Source organism: Amphiprion ocellaris, chromosome 3 (genome assembly GCF_022539595.1).
Source record: "Amphiprion ocellaris isolate individual 3 ecotype Okinawa chromosome 3, ASM2253959v1, whole genome shotgun sequence".
NCBI lineage: Eukaryota > Metazoa > Chordata > Actinopteri > Pomacentridae > Amphiprion > Amphiprion ocellaris.
Genome location: NC_072768.1, coordinates 4,168,658 through 4,187,923, shown reverse-complemented (window position 1 = coordinate 4,187,923; position 19,266 = coordinate 4,168,658). Strand labels below are relative to the sequence as shown.

General features: G+C 40.6%; 1 protein-coding gene across 2 annotated transcripts; it reads left to right on the top strand.

Moving 5' to 3' along the window:
• Window positions 1-7,001: 7,001 nt before the first annotated feature.
• On the top strand, window positions 7,002-18,729 carry ric8b (RIC8 guanine nucleotide exchange factor B). Of its 2 annotated transcripts, none has more exons than XM_023296400.3 (10): window positions 7,002-7,217; window positions 7,650-7,697; window positions 7,792-8,421; window positions 10,531-10,625; window positions 11,824-11,974; window positions 13,092-13,190; window positions 13,399-13,543; window positions 13,724-13,868; window positions 13,983-14,102; window positions 18,207-18,729. In XM_023296400.3, the coding sequence occupies exons 1-10, from the start codon at window positions 7,134-7,136 to the stop codon at window positions 18,313-18,315; spliced, it is 1,626 nt and encodes a 541-aa protein (XP_023152168.1). In that variant the 5' UTR covers window positions 7,002-7,133; the 3' UTR covers window positions 18,316-18,729. The 2 variants fall into 2 exon arrangements, with proteins under 2 accessions (XP_023152168.1, XP_023152169.1); XM_023296401.3 differs by having other exon boundaries at window positions 7,003-7,217; window positions 13,095-13,190.
• Window positions 18,730-19,266: the final 537 nt, after the last annotated feature.

Sequence of the window (19,266 nt, the reverse complement as noted above, 5' to 3'; positions counted from 1 at the left end):
TTGGGGGAGTTTTCTTTCAGGTCTCACAGTTCTTTAATTAGTTTATGTTCCAGGTCACTCAATATTTTGCTGAGGCTTTTTTTCTCATCCTCTTTTATAATTCCCTCATCTTTCAGAGCTTGGTACTGGGTTTCATATGTTCTTCTCTGTTCTTTTTGAGTTTTTGGTTTAATCCCACTAAGCAGCTGACTTAGTGCCTTCTCCCATTACTCTTTGATAGTTTTATCTGGGCATCCTCCCTTCTGCTGACACTCCCTATCAAGTTCTCTCTCCATACTTACCTCCTACCTGCTTGGTAGCCAACTAGTGTGTATGGAGTTCACCCGAGCCACTGGTCCAGTCAAGGTCAGTGTCCAGAAATCGGTGTAAACACCACGAGCCGCTCTGTTTCACTCTGCTTACGTTCTCACCGCTAGGTTTCCTCAGAGATCCACCGTATAGCTCTAATTTCCTTCTTTCTGACCTGAGACACTACCAATAACTACTTCCCACACAAAGCACAGAAAATACAAACATGCAAAACATTGACAACATGCGTTTTTATATTGTTTTTATTATTTCAGGTTTTTTTGGTCTTTATTATTTATGGTCTTTTGAGTTGATCAGACTCAGGGACTCTAACCCGGGGTCTTTACAACACGCATCCGTGTAGAGGGACTCCAACCCGATCTAAATTTAGGGGTGCACTACTCCCCAGGGCCTCTAACCCAGTTCTTTTTAACAAACGTCTTTGTCAAGGGCTTTCACCAACCTCCTGCAAGAATTTAGGGGACCGCTACTCCCTTGGGACTCCAACCCAGCATTTACAATGCCCGTCGAGGTTGAGGGACTCCAACCCAGCACTTGTGTTTCATTCCCTTTTTTAGGAGGGATCCTAAACCTCCAGAGATTTTTAACCCAACACAAGTTTTCCCCTGCAGGCTCCTAGTCCTTTGGGGGCTCCCTAGTCAGGCCAGGGGACTCTAACCACCCAGGCCTGGGGCCCTTCCCACCAGGTCTTTCAAAGTCCCTAACCACTATATTCAGTCTATATATTATGAAACACATGAACCTTTTGACAACCAAAATTTAGAATGATCAGTAGCAGAACTTTGTTTAAACAGGCATCTGCTTACCTTTTATGTGCGTCCGCTTGGGTTGTCAATCAGTCATGGGCGTCCGTTGTTTTTGCTTTCTTTGTCCTTGGACCCTCACTTCTCCGTCTTCATCACGTCGGGGGTCACCAAATTGTTGGAGCAAAATCTCATTCTACCAGGAAGACAGACTATGTGTGAGATAGCTCCTGTGCACTCGTTGAATGAAGTGATAGGAGAAGGTATTTAGGTCTCATTAAACATGTTCATTTAACAGCAGATTGAATATAGTATACAGAGCTCTGGGTCCAAACTTCTATCCCTGACAACAACAGAGTTCTTGTCAGTTCATGAAGTCTGACACACTATTCTTCCCCTGACCCAGCCTTATATCTAGTTTCACAGGGGCATAAGCATTCAGGGTGTGTCTTTCTTCTGCGCATCTGACCCCCTCCTTTGCGTATGAGCAGCCATCTTGTTGTCCCAATCTGGATGTCCCGAACCTCACAGCCATGAAGATGGTTCCCCTCTCTTTGTAGGGGAGGATGAAACCTCAGCAGTTGTTCTTATCTGTGAAAGAGTCTCCAGCACAACCTTGAAACAGAGTCTCCATCATAACTTTTCACCTAGTTCTTTTCCACTATTGCATGCCTCTTTTATTCAGTATTTTTCCATCTTCATAGGCAGTGTAAAACATCATCATAAACAGTGTAAAATATTAGAAATATAATTCTATAAAAGCAAGCAATTAGTATAAAAGTATAAGAACTCCATTTAGAAATATTATAGAAATTCCACAGAAACTTTGACGTTCATGTGGATGATTGACATGTACCACCACCTAAACACTGCAGGACAAACAACCCCCTAGTCTCCATGGCAACAGCAGTCCTTGATGCCAGCTGCCACCCTCAGCAGGACAAGCTAAAACTGCTCAGGAGTGGTCCGAGGAACAGGACAGAGCTAAGCTGTTCACCTGGGTTCCACACTCCCCACATCCAGATCTGATTGAGCATCTGTGGGATGGTCCAGGATCAGCCTGGTCTAGGTAGGACCCACCCTGCAACCCACAGGACCCACAGAATCCACAGGATCCCCAGAGGTTCTGATGAACCACTGGGTCAGAGGAGTTTTAGCAGCATAAAGGGACCAACACAGTATTAGTCAGGTGGTCAGAATGTTATACTGTTATATTGTCATGCTGATTATATGATCAGTAAATGTTACCATCAATTATAACGTCCACATTGATCAGGAAAAAAAACAATCAGTTCATTCAGAAACTGTGGGGTTAAACCTAAAAACACAGACCTCAACAGCAGTTTGTTTCAAAGCAGAACACCAGCCGGTTTTCACTAAAGAAGCTTTCAGAGCAACAATTAAATGAGTTTTATTCTCATTAAATTCACAGAGTCAGAGTCAGCCAAAATAATGTACACACACATCAGGAAAAGAAAAACTTTTATAAATATTTCATTTGTATAAGTACTTCTATACATATAGATACCCCTCTCTAAGTTTGATCAAATCACGATAACTCTGTGTCCTATTGTACGATGTTTTCCCAACAGATGGCGCTACCCTCATGAATGGAACAAGTGGTATTCCAGTAATTTAGAGGAAGTTTATGAAGCTTGGAATAATAGTCTAGTAATTTATAAAAAAAAAAGCTCTTCGTAATGCCAGGACAACATATTATTCATCTTTAATAGAGGAAAACAAGAACAACCCCAGGTTTCTCTTCAGCACTGTAGCCAGGCTGACAAAGAGTCAGAGCTCTGTTGAACCTTGTATTCCTTTAGCTTTGAGCAGTAACGACTTCATGAGCTTCTTTACAAATAAAATTATTACGATTAGAGAAAAAATTAATCTGGCCCTTCCTACAAATGTCACAGATGTATCATCGAGTACAAATGCTTTAGAACTGGCTGTAAGACCTGATTGATATTTAGAATTTTTCACTCCCATACATCTCTCTGAACTAATTTCAATAGTTTCTACATCCAAACCATCGACATGTCTTTTAGATCCTATCCCAACTAGACTGTTCAAGGAGGCTTTACCTTTAATTAATTCTTCAATGTTAGATCTGATTAATCTCTCTCTAGTAACAGGCTAGGTACCACAGGCTTTTAAGGTTGCTGTAATCACACCTTTACTTAAAAAGCCCGCTCTAGATCCAGATGTTTTAGCCAACTATAGACCAATTTCCAACCTCCCATTTCTCTCTAAAATTCTGGAAAGAACAGTTGCAAATCAATTATGTGAACATTTACAAAGGAATAGCTTGTTTGAAGAGTTTCAGTCAGGCTTCAGAGTGCATCATAGCACAGAAACTGCTCTGGTGAAAGTTACTAATGACCTTCTCATAGCGTCAGATAATGGGCTGGTCTCTATACTCATTTTGTTGGACCTTAGTGCGGCATTCGATACAATCGACCACAAACTTTTATTACAACGACTGGAACATTGTATTGGCATTAAAGGGACAGCACTGGACTGGTTTAAATCCGACTTATCAGACAGGTTCCAGTTTGTGCATGTCAACAATGACTCTTCTGAGCATACTAGGGTTAATCATGGAGTTCCTCAGGGTTCTGTCTTAGGACCAATACTTAGTTTCCATGTCAGTTGTACTTTGCATGTATCATCTGTCTTATTATGCATGTATCAAATTGTGTGTTTTATGGTCCTTGCCCTCCCCCCACCTCTCTACCTCTTCTGTCCTGCTCAACCCGCCTAGCCAGCAGGCAGATGGGTCCCCCCACATAAAGAGCCGGGTTATGCTCGAGGTTTTTTCCCTGTTAAAAGGGTGTTTTCCTTGCCAGTGTCGCCTTTTGGTATGCTCTGGGGGTCAGGCATATGGGTTCTGTAAAACGTCTTGAGACAATTTTACTGTAATTGGACTCAATTGGCGCTATATAAGTAAAATTGAATTGAAAAAACTGAATCAACAAGTGATGTCTACAACACAACAGAAATGTCTGGAAGCCAGTGGCCACCACTTTGAGTACCTCTTGTAATTGTAGAGGCCAAAGATAACTTTTATTAATCTTGTGATGTCTGAATAAATTTGGTATTGAAATATAATAAGTCCTTCTTTTCCTGATGTATGTAAACATTATTTTGGCTGACTCTGTATAATGGGTTTCTGACAGGTCACCAGGCAACATCTTTTTATAATAATGACAAACATACCTGCATTCTACAGGAGTGATTTTCCTCATGTGCAAGTAAAGATGTGTGAGGAGCTTAGAGATGACAGGAGCAGGAGTCATCCTCACTAATTCAGCTTTCACCTAGAAACAGAAAGACCACAAACAAAGACACTTTTAGACTCTCAAACGTTCAACCTCACAGCCTCAAAATATCTGTTTAGAAAGTGTTGTGTTTCTAAATTCTGCTAAAAGCATTGACAGACATTCTCTTACAAGGTTGTGTAAAAAGCAGCCTGTCCTCTGAGCTACTGAGAAATTTTCCTGAATAAAGTTTCTACGTGTAAATCTGCTCAACAAAAAGTAAAGCCTCAGTCAGAGATAACAGGTATCGCAAATTCTAAATAACTTTCTTTAACTCAGACTTTCTGCCTCAACCTCACATAAAAAGGGGAGTTTAACTCGTCAGGTGACTGAAAATGAACGGCTTGTGCAGTTCCAGATCCAAAAGTAGGATGTTTCAACTCATGTACTACTACAAATACATGCAGTAATAAATAAATACAATGGCTGGTTGTTAGTTCATTCACTGTTAATGTCACTTTATATACTGGATTGAACTTGAGCAGTGGAAGAGAGAAGGAATTTAATGAAATTATGGAGATTCAGAGAGGTAATGTTGCGCAATGTTAAGTTAAGCGCAGTTTAATTCAAACCAGCTGAATGTTAAACTTCAGTGCAGCTGAACGGGTTTCAGTGAACCTTAAAGTAAAATAACGTTTTTAAAAGCTAAAATACACAGCAGAGAAATACAGGTTGAGAAGTTCCTTCTAATAATGACGGACAGCTACGGCAGCAACTAACACAGGTGTTCAGTGGTAAGTTAGCCACCTGTGTTAATTAGCCCGCTAGCTAACTTAGCCGCTTAGCTAGCTAACGCGTCTGGACCAACTGCTCAAACTCGACAAAACACAACTCTTCACAAGTCGCTGACTTAACGTACAACAAAACAACGCTACTGGTTAGAAGTATTTACCTTCTTACTGTGTTTTACTCCAAAAACAAGGTCAACAGCAGCCAGAGACGCTACCAGACGTTCCGGCCATAGATACATATAGCGGACTAGATCCGCTAGCGCGCTGTCTTCTATACATATATATGGTCTGACTAGTCACTGCTCTCTGGCTCCGCCCTCTGAGAATCTTGTTGTCGTTTGGCTTCACACTTGCTGATGACCACTTCCGGTCTCAGAAAATGAAAAAACAGACAATTTTTCGTTTCTGTCTCTTACTGATTTTATTTTTTTGTTATTCTAAATATAAAATGAAAATCAAAGCATTTTAAAATTTTGTATATCCTTTTTGATCATGTAAAGGAAAAACGCCTTGTATTTCAATTTTATTTTTTGTATTTTAACACGAAAATCAAATAACCACTCATTTTTTGTTTTTCAATACCCGTTTCAGAACAGGAAATCCAGTTGCCAAAATATACATGGACCGTTCACTTACTTACATTCTATTCTTAAAATGAACATGCTTTGAATGAACTTGAATGAAAATCATGGAAAGAATTTCCACATAATTAAATAGCTTTCTCTAGACATTATGCATTTCAGTTCAGATAACTTGATTTACCCAAACTAGATTAACTTGATTCACCTAATTTTACTTGACAAATCTGAATTAAGTTTGACGAACTTTATTGAAAAAAGGTTAGATCAGCTCTAAGGAAATGAGTTGAATGAACTCTAAGAAATGAAGTTCACTCAAGTAAATTACATTGGCTCCATCTTAAGTAAATAAGTGCATCAACTTATGTGAATTGAGGTAATTCAACTCAAGTTTGTTAAGCTGGATGAAAATAATTCATACATGCTTTATGAAAGCAATTTAATCATGTTAAGTTCAATCAAAGACTTATTTTCTTGATGCAAAAAGTGTCACTGATTCACAGACTTTTACTTTCTTTGCAGAGATGCGTTAGCAAACGAAAGATTTTTTTTTAAATCCTCAAAGCAACTAGAAGCTCATTTTCATATAGAGCTGCAGAAAGGTTTTTTTCTACATCCACAAAACAAGACTTTTTGGATTGATTTAATCCCACCGCTTCTTTATAAACACTGAAACAAGAATAAGCATTTCCTTGTTCTAATCTGTGATAAACAACAAGGTGAACATGTATTTAAAATCAATTTAGAGGTATTTCTCACTCAGGAACAGCAGGAAAATATTATTTTCCTTATCAAATTTGATATATTGCCAAAAAGAAATATCTGTCATGATTATCTCAACTTAATAAAAAGAACACAATCAAAACAGTTTTTGAATAAATTCATTTTATATAATTGTTTAGCTAATTAGAAGGTGGTTGTTATTAAATTTGGACGGTTATTTAGTTGACATTTTAGTGATATCCAGTCATTTTTATTAATAAGTGATTAATTCCATAACAAATAATTATGGAATTTGTAAAAACATGATCATAATGAACATAAAACCTTTTTTGTTTTACTTTTAATAAAAATGTATGCAAGATATGTCCCACTGACTTCAAAAGTCACTCAATTATATACTGACCCAATCGATTAATCGCTGCAGCTCGACCAACTACAACACAAACTGCTGTCATTTACACTTGGTTATTGGTAAGTTTATTTGTTTTAATGATGCCGTTTAAGAATAGTATTTTACAATCCCCAGACTGTGTGTTTAGTGGATCTGTGTGTGTGTATGAGGCTGAATGAGCTCAGAGGACTGAGGTGCTGCTGATGGAGACAGTCTGGGGAGTTTCCCTGTTGACAGCAGCAGTTAGCCTGCCAGCTAGCTCCCTAGCTAGCCGCACTACATTCACTGGTAACTAAGCTAAAGCTAAGCTAACCATCCGTGCTCTTCAGATATCCACCATGGATTTGAATACCATCTTGTCGCAACTTGAAACTGCCAACGAGGAGGACATAGAGAAGCTCTTGCAGCAGTATAATCGAGAGGTGAGTCACGGCTTCGCTCGTTTTTCCTCAAACCAAAACAAACTGCGGCGCTAATGTTAGCTAGCTAGCTGGACGGCTAGATTTGAGTTAGCTGTGCGGCTTTAGAGCTCACTGAGGTGAAACGCAACCTCTTAAATCGTATCTAATGTCACATCGTTACACATGTGACTCTGAATCCGTGAATGAAGCGAACCGGACCGTACTACGTTGTTCTCAGAGCTGATAATGCTAATGCTCCCAGCTCGCCCACCACCGGTTAAGCCCATAGAATTACACAGCAGTATTAGCAACTTTACCTATACACTCAAAGCTCTCTGGGAGACCGTGTCAAAGTGTTTTAGGTTAATATGTGATCATTCCTGAGAAATATGTGTGTACGTGTCATTTAAAGGTGTTGTTTGGTGTTCACAGTGAGCATCTTTTCTGTTTCAGAACATTCACACCTTCAGTTTTGACCAAAAGGAGGAAACCCTGCGGAGTGTGAGTACAGGTTCACTCAGCAGGTTGATTTTAGATGATGAATGGGTCCCTGCTTTGTTCTAATCACAGTCTTATTCACTTTGTCTCCTTGCAGAAGCTGTGTCAGAGCGTTTTGACAGTACTGGGGAGGCAGGTGCAGCCCAGCTGTCAGAAGACATGTCTGGAGACCCTCCGCATCCTGTCCAGAGACAAGCGTGTCCTCGCACCTGTAGCCACCAGGGAGGGCATGCTGATCCTGGGAGGGATGGCGAGGCTGCGAGCCGGACAGGAGGAAGGTGACAACCAGAACAGCTCTCAGGATTGCACACAGTCAGAGGAGGAGGAGAGGGTGGTGGTGGAGGCCTTGAAGTGCCTATGCAACGTGGTGTACAACAGCCCTGCAGCTCAGCAGGTCAGCGTGGACGTGCAGCTGGCTCATGGTCTTTGTGCCAGCCTGCGCACCGCCCGCTCATGGCACCACGAGGTGGGCCTGTTCACGCTGCGCCTTCTCTTCCTGCTGTCTGCCCTCCAGCCTGATGTGAGAGGGGTGTTGAGGAGACAGTGGCACGCTGTGAGGCTGCTGACCGAGGTGCTGGAGCTCACCCTGGATGTGCGCTGGGTCGGTCCCTATGAAGCCGCCCGTCCGGACCCTCAGGCCCTCCCCATGCCTGCGGAGGACAATGAGCGAGCGATGGAAGCTCTCAAAGCCTTGTTCAACCTCACGCTGTCTGAAGCTGGTGGTGAGGTGAGTGTGTTGTGGTTTTGTGGTTCAAATGTGATAGGTTTCTGACTCATGTAGGGAGGGGATAAGACGTGTGCATCACCACAAACGTCACTTACTCAATTATGGATTAGGCTCTCTTGCACAACAAAGGTCATACATCTAACCACTTTATAACTGTACAGTGATCCCTTGTCTATCGTGGGGGTTACGTTCCAGACCCTCCCGCCATAGACGAAAATCCACGAAGTAGCGTCCATATTGTAACCCTTAAATATTGGTCGACTCCCCCGTCTCCAGGGCTGTGGCTCATGTTTTTTGCTGTCTTCCATGCTAAACATCCCCAGCATGACAGGACAGTTTTCTGCAGGTTTTACTCACCGCTCAGCACAGCAAACACGGACCGCGCTCTGACCGGCTCTCCCGCTGTACCACAATTAAATCAGCTGTACCAAAAACAATAAGAATGTGGAACCAACAGCTGGGATACCGAGCAGGTCAATAAGCAAAGACAAAACAATAAAATATCTGACCAAATAATCAACAAAATAAGATAGGAATATAGCAAATAGCCACAACAATAATTCTGCATATACTGGATCAGCTTCTGTCACCAAGAATTACTCTGACTAGTAGGAAAACCATTGGTATTAATGTTGAAACTAGGGCTGGACCATCTGGGAAGCCGTTTCTCTGAGTGATATTGCGATTTGATTTACAGAATAATTCTTTAAAGACCAACTTCAGTTCAAAATTTACTGTTAACTTACTTACTGTTAACTTACTTACTTATTTGCTGTTAATTTACTGTGTAACTAGGTGGAGCATTTAAAAAGATTTTTTTTTAAAATTCTGCACTTCCCGGTGTATCCGTGAAGCCATTAGCGACTCAGCTACAACCACCTGTCACGTGATAAAAATTCAAGAACTTGTTGGATGAACTGCAGGCAGCATTTGCACCAGACACATAGGTGACAACTACAGGAACAAATTAAAAATAGTTAAATGAAAACCAATATTAATAACGCTTGTCTGCACTTTGAGAAAATGTGTTTTTTTTTTCCCAATTTTTGGAAAAATCTAAAATCAAAGAAATTCAACTTTTTCCTTTTTCTTGATTTCTGTCATTCTAATTGTGTAAATCTGAGACATTATCAAAAGTGTGACTGCTGCGCAAGTAGGATCGCATGAATTTGTAAAACCACTGATAAAAACATTACTAAATGTACAAGGTGTGGCTATTAAATAATAAGATTGGGCTTTTGTCAGTTGAAACGCAGTGTGAATGCCTGAACAATGTAGTATCAGCTGATCAGTGGGAAGCAAGAACATACATGTGATTGAATTAAATAAAATGTAATGACAGCATTAGTGCCGTTATTTAACAGCTACGCCTTGTGTATTTGTAACTGCAGCCTTTACAGTTTGCCCGTTACATTCTTTCAAACTCTAACTTCGATTATGAAATTGATTAAATGTTCAGCCACACTTGGATAAACCGTGACCATGTAAACCAACACGCACCAAAACCCTGAACCTGAAGCAGCCGATTGGAATCCAGTTGTCAGAAATATTATGATTTTTACCTGCATGTTTCCTACAGTGACAAAATGAAAAAGTCTTCTTTCAGCCCAAAATGACCACCCATAATTTGAAGCTTTAAGTCGCTTTTACTTGACACACTCTCTCCTCTTTGTTCATAAGATGCACACACAGGCCAGGCTGTGTTGTTTGATGGATGTGCTTTTAGAGAATATATCAAGCACATCTTTTATTTAATTGTGATGAATGTCGTTTATTATTAAACTTAGCCGTCTTGTCTGAGAAGCTGTTTTAAACATGCTTGCAATATTTCATGCAATTTGGACCGGAAAGACAGACGACTGCAAAGGCAGAATCTAACACAGAGTAAGTCCAGATTAGACCAGATTTAGTTCTTAGGTTCACCTGCTCTCCTCATAGATATCCACATTTCCTCTTCCTCAGTTTTTACCTCAGACCCTCTCGGCTCCTGCGGTTCCTGTTTTTGCAGCCTGCTGTGCTCGTAGCTTCAGTGTTTTACTGCCTTACTGGTTTGTTCTATACAGTAAAAGTGTCAGTTTGGAGTGATTTTGTACATGCTTGACCTGACAGGAGGACAACCACCAGTTCCGACTCATTGCTGCCATCCTGCGCCACCTGTTGATGCTGAAGACCGAGACAGAGGAGAAGACAGAGGAAGCACACAGGTGGGAATCTGATCCACGAGAAACATGAAACGGCTCAGTCCAATGATGCTTCTGTGTTGTGTAGCTTTCAGTTTGTTAGGGCGTGTCTTTACGTCGGATGTCATTTGAAAGTGATTTGCATAGAAAAGAACAAACTAACTACATCCTTCTGCTGTGATTTGCTCGAAAGAACCCTCCTGGACAAGTACAGAGTGTCCAGCACAAATTCATGCTGCTGCAGCATCTTCTTCTTGTGGTAATTTAATGCAAGAATGCTGAGAATTCGTGGCCGTTGCCTGAAATTTAACCAGTGTCATGTAAAAGTGAGTGATGATCCTGGTGACATGTCAGGCTGGTCATGGGAGTTTGACCTGTTGACCGATGTAGTTTGTTTGAATAGAGAAGGGGCGTACGAAGGAGAAAGTTTTTTAACCAGAGAACAGATTAATCTGTTGTGTCAAACAGAGACACATTCACAAGAAATACTTCCAAATGTAGTAAGTTTTGATGAGTTTAAAAATTGTGTCCAACTTCCCAGCCTCTCACACAAACAGACGCCACATGCTTGTGCTCAGTATTACTTGGGTCGTCTCTTCCGGGGGCACCGCACATTATCTTCATATGCTCATGACCGAAGAGCTTTGGAAGATTTGTGATATCAGGATTTGGTAACGTTTTCAAGGTTCAACAGGTTCTTCCTTCCTATGTGCTGTCCAGTTATGAAACAAACCAATTAGTTTTCTTTTTAAACGGACTATTTAAATGGTCCTTTCTTTTCCAGAACTGACCTCAGTCCTTTGTCTCTCATGACCTTCTCAGAAAGCACTGTTGTGAATATATTAACTAACTTGATAAAACTGAAAACTGTTCGCTATTTTGATGAATCTACCAATAGTTTAAGAGGAAGATATACAGACAAACTGCTGAACACCCAAGACCGGATCTCTCCTCTGAATCCGTGATTGTTTGACTAAAATCTTACAGTCTGAGCACAGTCTTTCTATTTATTTGTGTCTCACTTATAGCTGTGTTATTCCTAAATATAGATCAAGAACAAAGCTGACATCTCATCAAAAACTCTTTTTCAAAACCTTCAGCTATTAATCATCTCTTTACTTCGTAAACCTACTTTTTTAGACTTTAACCTTCCTGACCCCTGAGACATGGTTTCCTGTGAAACATAGTGTAACACTTACATAATGTTTTTTTCTATCCCCAGCCATGCTGTCAATCTACTCAACAACCTGCCCGTGTCCTGTCTGGACGTATTGATTGACGTCCCTGTCCAGGGAGGACAAGAGAAATATGGCAGGAAAAACATGGATGCAGTCCAGGTTTTATTAGACTTCATGGAGAAAAGGATCGACAAGGTAAAGTTCATTCTCTGAGGTCAATACAGGCAGGCTGACAGTTCTCTGCCTTATATTTAGTTGTGAGTGTAAAACTTGCATTTTAGTTTAGATATTCTCCCTTGGTGTTACTGATGCTACAAAACACACTGAATATTTCTAACTCACAGTTTAAGTAAGATGCGTCCTCCCTCGTCCACCCCATAGCCAGCTCTGTTATACATTCATTTTGATATTTCACATTTATTTTAGGTTTTATTTATTCATTTGGACGGGACAGTGCATATTAATGAACATACAATCTCATAACAGTTTACACAAGGTTGCAGTAAATACGCCAGATTTAGCACAAGGCTAATTTCCATCCGTTGTCCTACACAAAAAAAGAAAAACATACAGGGCACAAAAAACAGTATAGTAAAACAAAGACAGCGACAAATTAATACTGGCTGGGTTAAAGTGCTACTGTTTTAGAAAAGTGCTTTCTAGGAATAGCCTGTCATAAAATGCATATAGTTACAGAGCCTGTTTTTAAAATGCCTGATTTTAAAATGCTTGACTTCCTCAATGTTCACACGTTTGATTGTCAATCAGCCATGTCTTCTACTGTGTCTTAAAACTGACAAAAGTGGAGGTTTCTCTGATAGCTATAGGTAAAGTATTCCAGTTTGTTCAACTTTTAATAGATAATGCATTCTGTACAAAGGAGGACTTTCTAAATTTTAATATTTTGTAAGTTAAATTTAATTGGTTACCTTTTTGATGTTTTTTAAAATTGAAGTTGGAGTCCAACACAACCCCAAGATACTTGAAATGAGTTAACTTCTCCAATTCTTCCTCATCTATATATCCGAGAATATATAGATGGGAAATATATCTATATTTTCTTGAATAAAGCCTAGAAAAGGGAGGACATGCACATAATGGACAGATGGATGGACTCTAGCAGGTTTACTGTTTGCACTGTTACTGGTGAGTTTGACCTCAGAGAGTTGTGGTGCCAGACCTGTTAGTGCTGCACCTTAACTACCACGCTGTCTTAACTTCTTCATTATTCATATTACCCTCGTGTGTGACTGATCGGCATCGCTGCAGCTTGAGCAAACTGTGAAGTGTTTGTGGTTTGTGTCACTCCAAGCAGGGCTCCAACTTCAAAGAGGGTTTGACTCCAGTGCTCAGCCTTTTGACTGAAGGATCCAGACACCACAGGGAGATCCGCAGATACATCAAAGCTCAGGTAAAACGGTCAGATTAAAAGAGGTGGTGTTGCAGTGTGAGGTGTTTCTCTTGTTTTGTTTGCGTTATTCTAGTGAAGTTTATGAATCTGTATTATCATGACCTTGTAGATATTAGATGCTCTCTTTGCGTGTGTGTCCATGAGCCAGTGGCGAGGTTTCAGAGCTTTCTAGTGATGAATAAACTATTGTAAACCCCTGTTTTTTCAGGTACTTCCCCCGTTGAAAGATGTGAAGATCAGACCAGAGATTGGCACCACCATCAGAAACAAGCTGGTTCGCCTTATGACACACGTGGATATGGGTGTGAAGCAGACGGCTGCAGAGTTTCTCTTTGTTTTGTGCAAAGAAAGCGGTGAGTGGAGATCTGTTGTAGAGAGGAACATGTGTCACAACACCTCAGATTAAGAAAAAAACTAAAATACTAGAGGCAGTGTTGGTTCTGAGACTACCAACAGAAAAAAATAGAGCTTGACTCATCCTCACATCAGCATTTATATATAACATCTCACCCTTGTGTATTTGTGTCTTCTAGTGGACAACCTGTTGAAGTACACGGGGTATGGAAACGCAGCAGGACTCCTCGTGGCTCGAGGACTTCTAGCAGGAGGAAGAGGAGAGACTCAGTACTCTGAAGACGAAGACTCAGACACAGAGGAATATAAATCTGCCAAGCCTTTGTGAGTACTCTTTACCATCAATGTCAACATGTTTAACACACTGCTGTGTGTACACTGATCATCTACCACTTAGTTTGCAGCTATGAATAAAGCCTTTTCCTTTACTTTTGCCAGCATCAACCCCATCACTGGTCACGTGGAGGAGCCGATGCCGAACCCCATCGAAGAGATGACTGAGGAGCAGAAGGAATATGAAGCTCAGAAACTGGTCAATATGTTTGACAAGCTGTCAAGGTAATACACTGAACCGGATGACAGCAAATGCCTGCAGAATCCTTTGTTTTACCCCTCTGATCGCCAAGCAGTTTCTGGGTGTTTTTACTCCTGTCACATTTTAACTCACTGTCTGATCATTTTTCACTGTTTTATAAAGTCCTGCACCTCTATGAAGACAGCACAACCATGAGTAGAAGTACAGAGAACTGTGCTGCAAGTTATAATGTCATAACCCACAAAAAAATAGATTTTCTTACCATTAATTTAGAAAAACTGTATTACGTTTTTAAAAAATGGATTTCAACTGTTGTTACATTCCCGAAACAAGTAGTTTATGTCTGATATTGCCAGATACTGAAAGCTTAGGTTTTTCTGAAAAAAGGGCAAAAGCAATCACTCATAGTAGGATTTCTGACTCTTATACAGCCAAAATAACAAAAAAAAAAGTGCAGGAGGCCTGTACCCCTGAGTGTTAAAGGGTTAATAAGTACAGCAGTTTTTTTCAAGGAGAAAAAATGAACCATTGAAAAAAAATAGTGACTGTACAAACAATAGGTAATTTACTGCTTACATTTTAAATTCCTATCAGGTCTCTGTAAACACAGCCTGCAGTTTATCCTAGTTAGCTAATGGCTTCCTGATATTTACTCCGTCAAGGAACGCGGCAGACTTATGTCTGTCTGTCCGTCTGTCTCTTTGCAACATTACTCAAAAACAGACTAAATTTGGATGAATTTGGATGAAATTTTCAGAGAAGGTCAGAAATGACAGAAGGACCAAGTGATTAGATTTTGGCAGTGATGCAGCTTATAGTCTAGATCCACGGATTTGTTAAAGATTTCTGTATTATTGCGACATAGCGGCACGACGTCACTGTAACTATGACAAGTGAACACTCCATCAGCTGCCTGCTGACGATCACATGATTGTGATCCTACTACAAACTGCGGACCACGAATTGTTTAAAGATTTCATCCGTTGGAAATCATACAGTGACTGAGCAGCCTTGGCAGAGTCCTGCACTCTCTGAGTGCTTTTCTCGTAAATAAATGTGACACGTAGGATCAAGTGATTTTGATGAAATGTCATGACTTAAAATTTTGATTTAGTTTTCCGACTGTATTGCATGTCACAGATGAGTAGTTCAAGGACCGGCAGAAAGTTCAACATCGGACGATTCTCTCTGTGTTTACCGTTTCTGGCTCTGATAAAAGGTTTAATCATGACAATGTTTCCCCTTTCTTTCAAAACCACTGTAAAGTTTTGGTGATCCGAGGTTTAATAATAGAAATTTCTTGGAAGTGAGCAATCTGTATTTAACTACTTGGGTGCCCAGATAGCTCAACAGGTTGGGCTATCTGGGCACCCATGAACAGGGGCTATAGTCCCCGATGCAGTGGCCTGGGTTTGATTCCAGCTCATGGCCTTTTACTGCAGGTCCTCCCCCAATTCTTCTCTCTGCTTCTCTGCTTTCCTGTCTGCCTCTCTACTTCCCTATCAAATACAGCCAACAAAAAGGCCAAAAACAAAAATAATAATACTTAAGAGATCATGACATAAATGTACCAGATTATTTTCATTTAAACTGCCAGGTGCATCAACTTAAAACATCTGTGTGTGTTAAAAACACAAAAGGCTCTGTTTTTGTTGGCCCGTTGTGTCAAGAGAGATGATGAAATACAATCCAGGAAGTCAGAGGGTTCATTAGATTAGAAAACGTGTAATATAGTTGTTTCACTTGTCACAACAGTCGTTTTATTCTGCATCAGAAACATCAGCAGCTAAGTGCTGTATCGAAATGTACTCTTGTAATTTCATGTTCAAGTTCTAGTCAGTGATCATTCCTGCTGTTCTGCTGTCTGTCTGAATGTGGTTGAGGCTAAGTTCAGTGTTAATGATGCACTAATGTGATAGTAGATGTCCTCTTTGTAAAATTCAATAGAAAAAACCTGCACAGATGTAAAATGTCACAGAAATCTTTGAGAAGTAATGAACCGTGTTCCCTTTGCAAAGCCTCAGCTTACATGATTAACTTTATCTGTTTGAACAGTTGTTGCTCCACCTGCTCACATTATTCATATTATTTACTGTTTCCTCAGCAAAAGGTCTTTCTGTATTTGTGTTGACCTTTCCTTAGTGAGCCGAGGCTAACGTTAGTCGGCACAATGCCTGCACAAAGGTAACAGTGAGCTCGCTCCCTGCCAACCGATTCATCATTGGAAGAATCTCTTGCTGTTAGATGCAGCTTCAATTAGGCCTGGACTTTCAGAACTCTGCAGCATTCAGTTGGAGTAAATGGGTAGCCGCCGGCACGCCGCTGCAGCATCATTACCGCAGCTCCATTAATTATCACCTAATTGGCGCACACAGTGGACCTGTCGGTTCTGGTTCCTTTATGTACCACATTCAGCTTCTTTAATAACACGTCCTGAGTTTATTCTTCTCGTATTTGATGAGCCAATCACTGGCCTGTCCGGGAGTGGACCGAGACAGAGGCACAACTAGACAAAGCAATTTGGGTGGAACGCAGATGAAGAGGAAGAGACACGGGTGAATAAATGTGCAGACATAAGAAAGGCGACCTCGTCATTGTTGAGCCAAGGAGGGCGTTGAGCTGTAATGAGGCACGTGCGCCCTGGAAGAGAAGGATTCCTTTCCGAGGCTGCGTCCTCTTTCTTCCCCCTCTTCAGTGATGACAGAGAGGTGCTTCCTCATATCCGGCTCTAAGGAGATCCATCAGAGCCCTACAAGAATGTGCTCCCCTAACTGCTTAACTGGTGCTCCAATTAGCACATTTTCTGCACCCTCTCCCCCTTTACACCTGCCAGACCTCAGTCACTCCTGAAGAGGAGAGATTTCTGCCCTCTAATTAGGGGAGATGATGTTCACGGTTTTGTTTGTTTTGTCACTCTGTTCCTCATTGTGCCTGCTGACTTTTACCAATGACATGAGACTATGAGTGGAAATGCTTCATGGCAGGTGTCCTCACTGAAGAGATGTCAAATCAAAGCCGAGATGTTTTTAGATTTCATCACCAACATCTCCTTTTAAGGAACGTAATGTGTAGTTTTCCCAACAAAACATTACATTTAATTCCAGGAATCAGCAGGAATTACATGGTGGTTTGTGTCTGAATCTGACAAATTAATGTAAATTGGTCCTTTTTAAATCTTTGATGGATAATTCTCTGATAAATCAACTTCGAGGGAGCGGTGACACACAGTGCAGGTATAATTGGATTGGGTGAAGGGGCAGTCGTGGCTTTGAGGAGATTAGTCTGAGCACTGATCCTGTAATTAAACTGCCACAGGAAAGGAGGGGAGGAGAGCTGAGAAGACAGACAGGGGCGAGTGTCCATGAAAGGAGGGAAGGGGGTCGTTCTGTGAGGGTCCTCCAGTTGTACATGGAAGAGAGTGAACACCTACGAATCAAAGGCCGACCAGTTTTTTTTCTACATATTCTGTTAACTTCGAGAATTCACAAGAAGACAGTTGTGTCTGTTTAAATAAGGGATCGACTGATATGGGTTATTTCTTTGGTTTTGTTTTAGGGTCGATGCAGATTATTAGAACTGATATGCATTGAATATAATGTTTTAACATCATGTGATTGCCGGATCCTGTCACTTACAACTGGACTTCTTCATTAATAGGGGTGATGATAACTTAATACATAAATAGAAATAGTGATCAAATTAGGACGCTCTCTTCTGTTTATGTGGGATTGACATCTGTTGTTCTTCTCTATTTTCTTAATATTTCTCTGTTGTATCACTTTTATTTCCCACTAAGGTCCATATCGTAAAGCTTTGTTAATTATTGTTTTCCAGTCTCTGCTTTAGTGTAATGTGTGGCTGCCTTCTAACTTAACCACTAGCCGTTAGCATCGTCTGTGAGAGATGCAGATTTCCTGGTTTGTGGTACCAGCTTGTGTTTCTTGTTCAGTTTTTGCAGTCTCTGAAAGAACAGCTTGCATCAGACCTGAAGTAGCACCTATAATTTATCATAAAATAAGCCGGGCCGATGTTTGGTCTTTCCCTAATTTGGATGTTTGCAGCTTTCTAATATAGAGACTCTCCATCTAGCAGGTGGAAATCTGATGGTTTTGTCTTTGTGTCTGCAGGCAGAACGTGATTCGGCCAATGGGCGTCAGGCCGGACGGGACGTTAGCACCTCTTGAAGAAACTCTCTGTGATCCGCACGAGGACAACTCAGGATCAGACTCAGACTAGTGCATTACACTCCCAGGCCACGTTTTCCAGACTAGGCCCACCAGGCGCCCAACACATCTCAAGCTATGTCTCGTCTCCAGGGCTGGATCCTCTGATGGATTCATACAGGTGGGTTGTAAATATGAGCTGAATCTGTGCCTCCATAATGAAAAAGACAGTCTGCTGCTGAGTGTAGAGCTGTTCCCAAAACCACTCATCATCACAGTCAAACTGAATGCAAAAGTTAAACAAGACAGTGACCTGCTGCACTGACGGCTGTCTGTAGATCACTCTCCATTAAATTTAATAGACTTTTACTGTCAGTCAGTTAAGATTAAAGCTGTCCAATGTATCAGCAGGAAGTTGCACTAAATTGTCTGAAATAGTTGCAGTGGTGAACTTCTAACAGATCATGTGTGTGTGTATGTATGTGTGTGTGTGTATATATATATATATATATATATATATATATATATATATATATATATATATATATATATATATATATATATATATATGAATGTTATCTACAGGGTGTAATTAATAGATACCTGGCTTAAATCCTTGCTCATAAATACAAGTCGTATGATATTTTTTTAATATATATGAATATAGAAAAATTCTGGAGGAAGGTTTTTTTTTCGGTGGAGTCTTTGTCATTGGACAAGGAGAGCAGGGAATACTTCTGGAGGTCATCCGAGCTGTCAGGAGAATATCACAGGAGCTGCAGCCTTTAGAGAAGAAATAAGGTTTTCTGTTACCCCTGCTGGATCAGAATATGCTACAGAAAGTCTAGAAGCATGGAAATGTTTGATCCGCTGTATAGAGAAAGATTTAATGCCAGTTTGATGGGGGGGATATCTGTAATTTCTGTAACATATATATATATATACATATATCATATGACTTGTATTTATGTGCAAGTGTTTATGCCAGATATCTATGAATTACACCCTGTAGGATAATTAATTG

Coding starts and splice junctions, on each gene's coding strand:
- ric8b (XM_023296400.3), top strand. CDS start 7,134: ATGGATTTGAATACCATCTTGTCGCAACTTGAAACTGCCAACGAGGAG. Junction 8,422..10,530: donor TGTCTGAAGCTGGTGGTGAG/GTGAGTGTGTTG, acceptor TTGACCTGACAG/GAGGACAACCACCAGTTCCG. Junction 13,191..13,398: donor GCAGATACATCAAAGCTCAG/GTAAAACGGTCA, acceptor CTGTTTTTTCAG/GTACTTCCCCCGTTGAAAGA.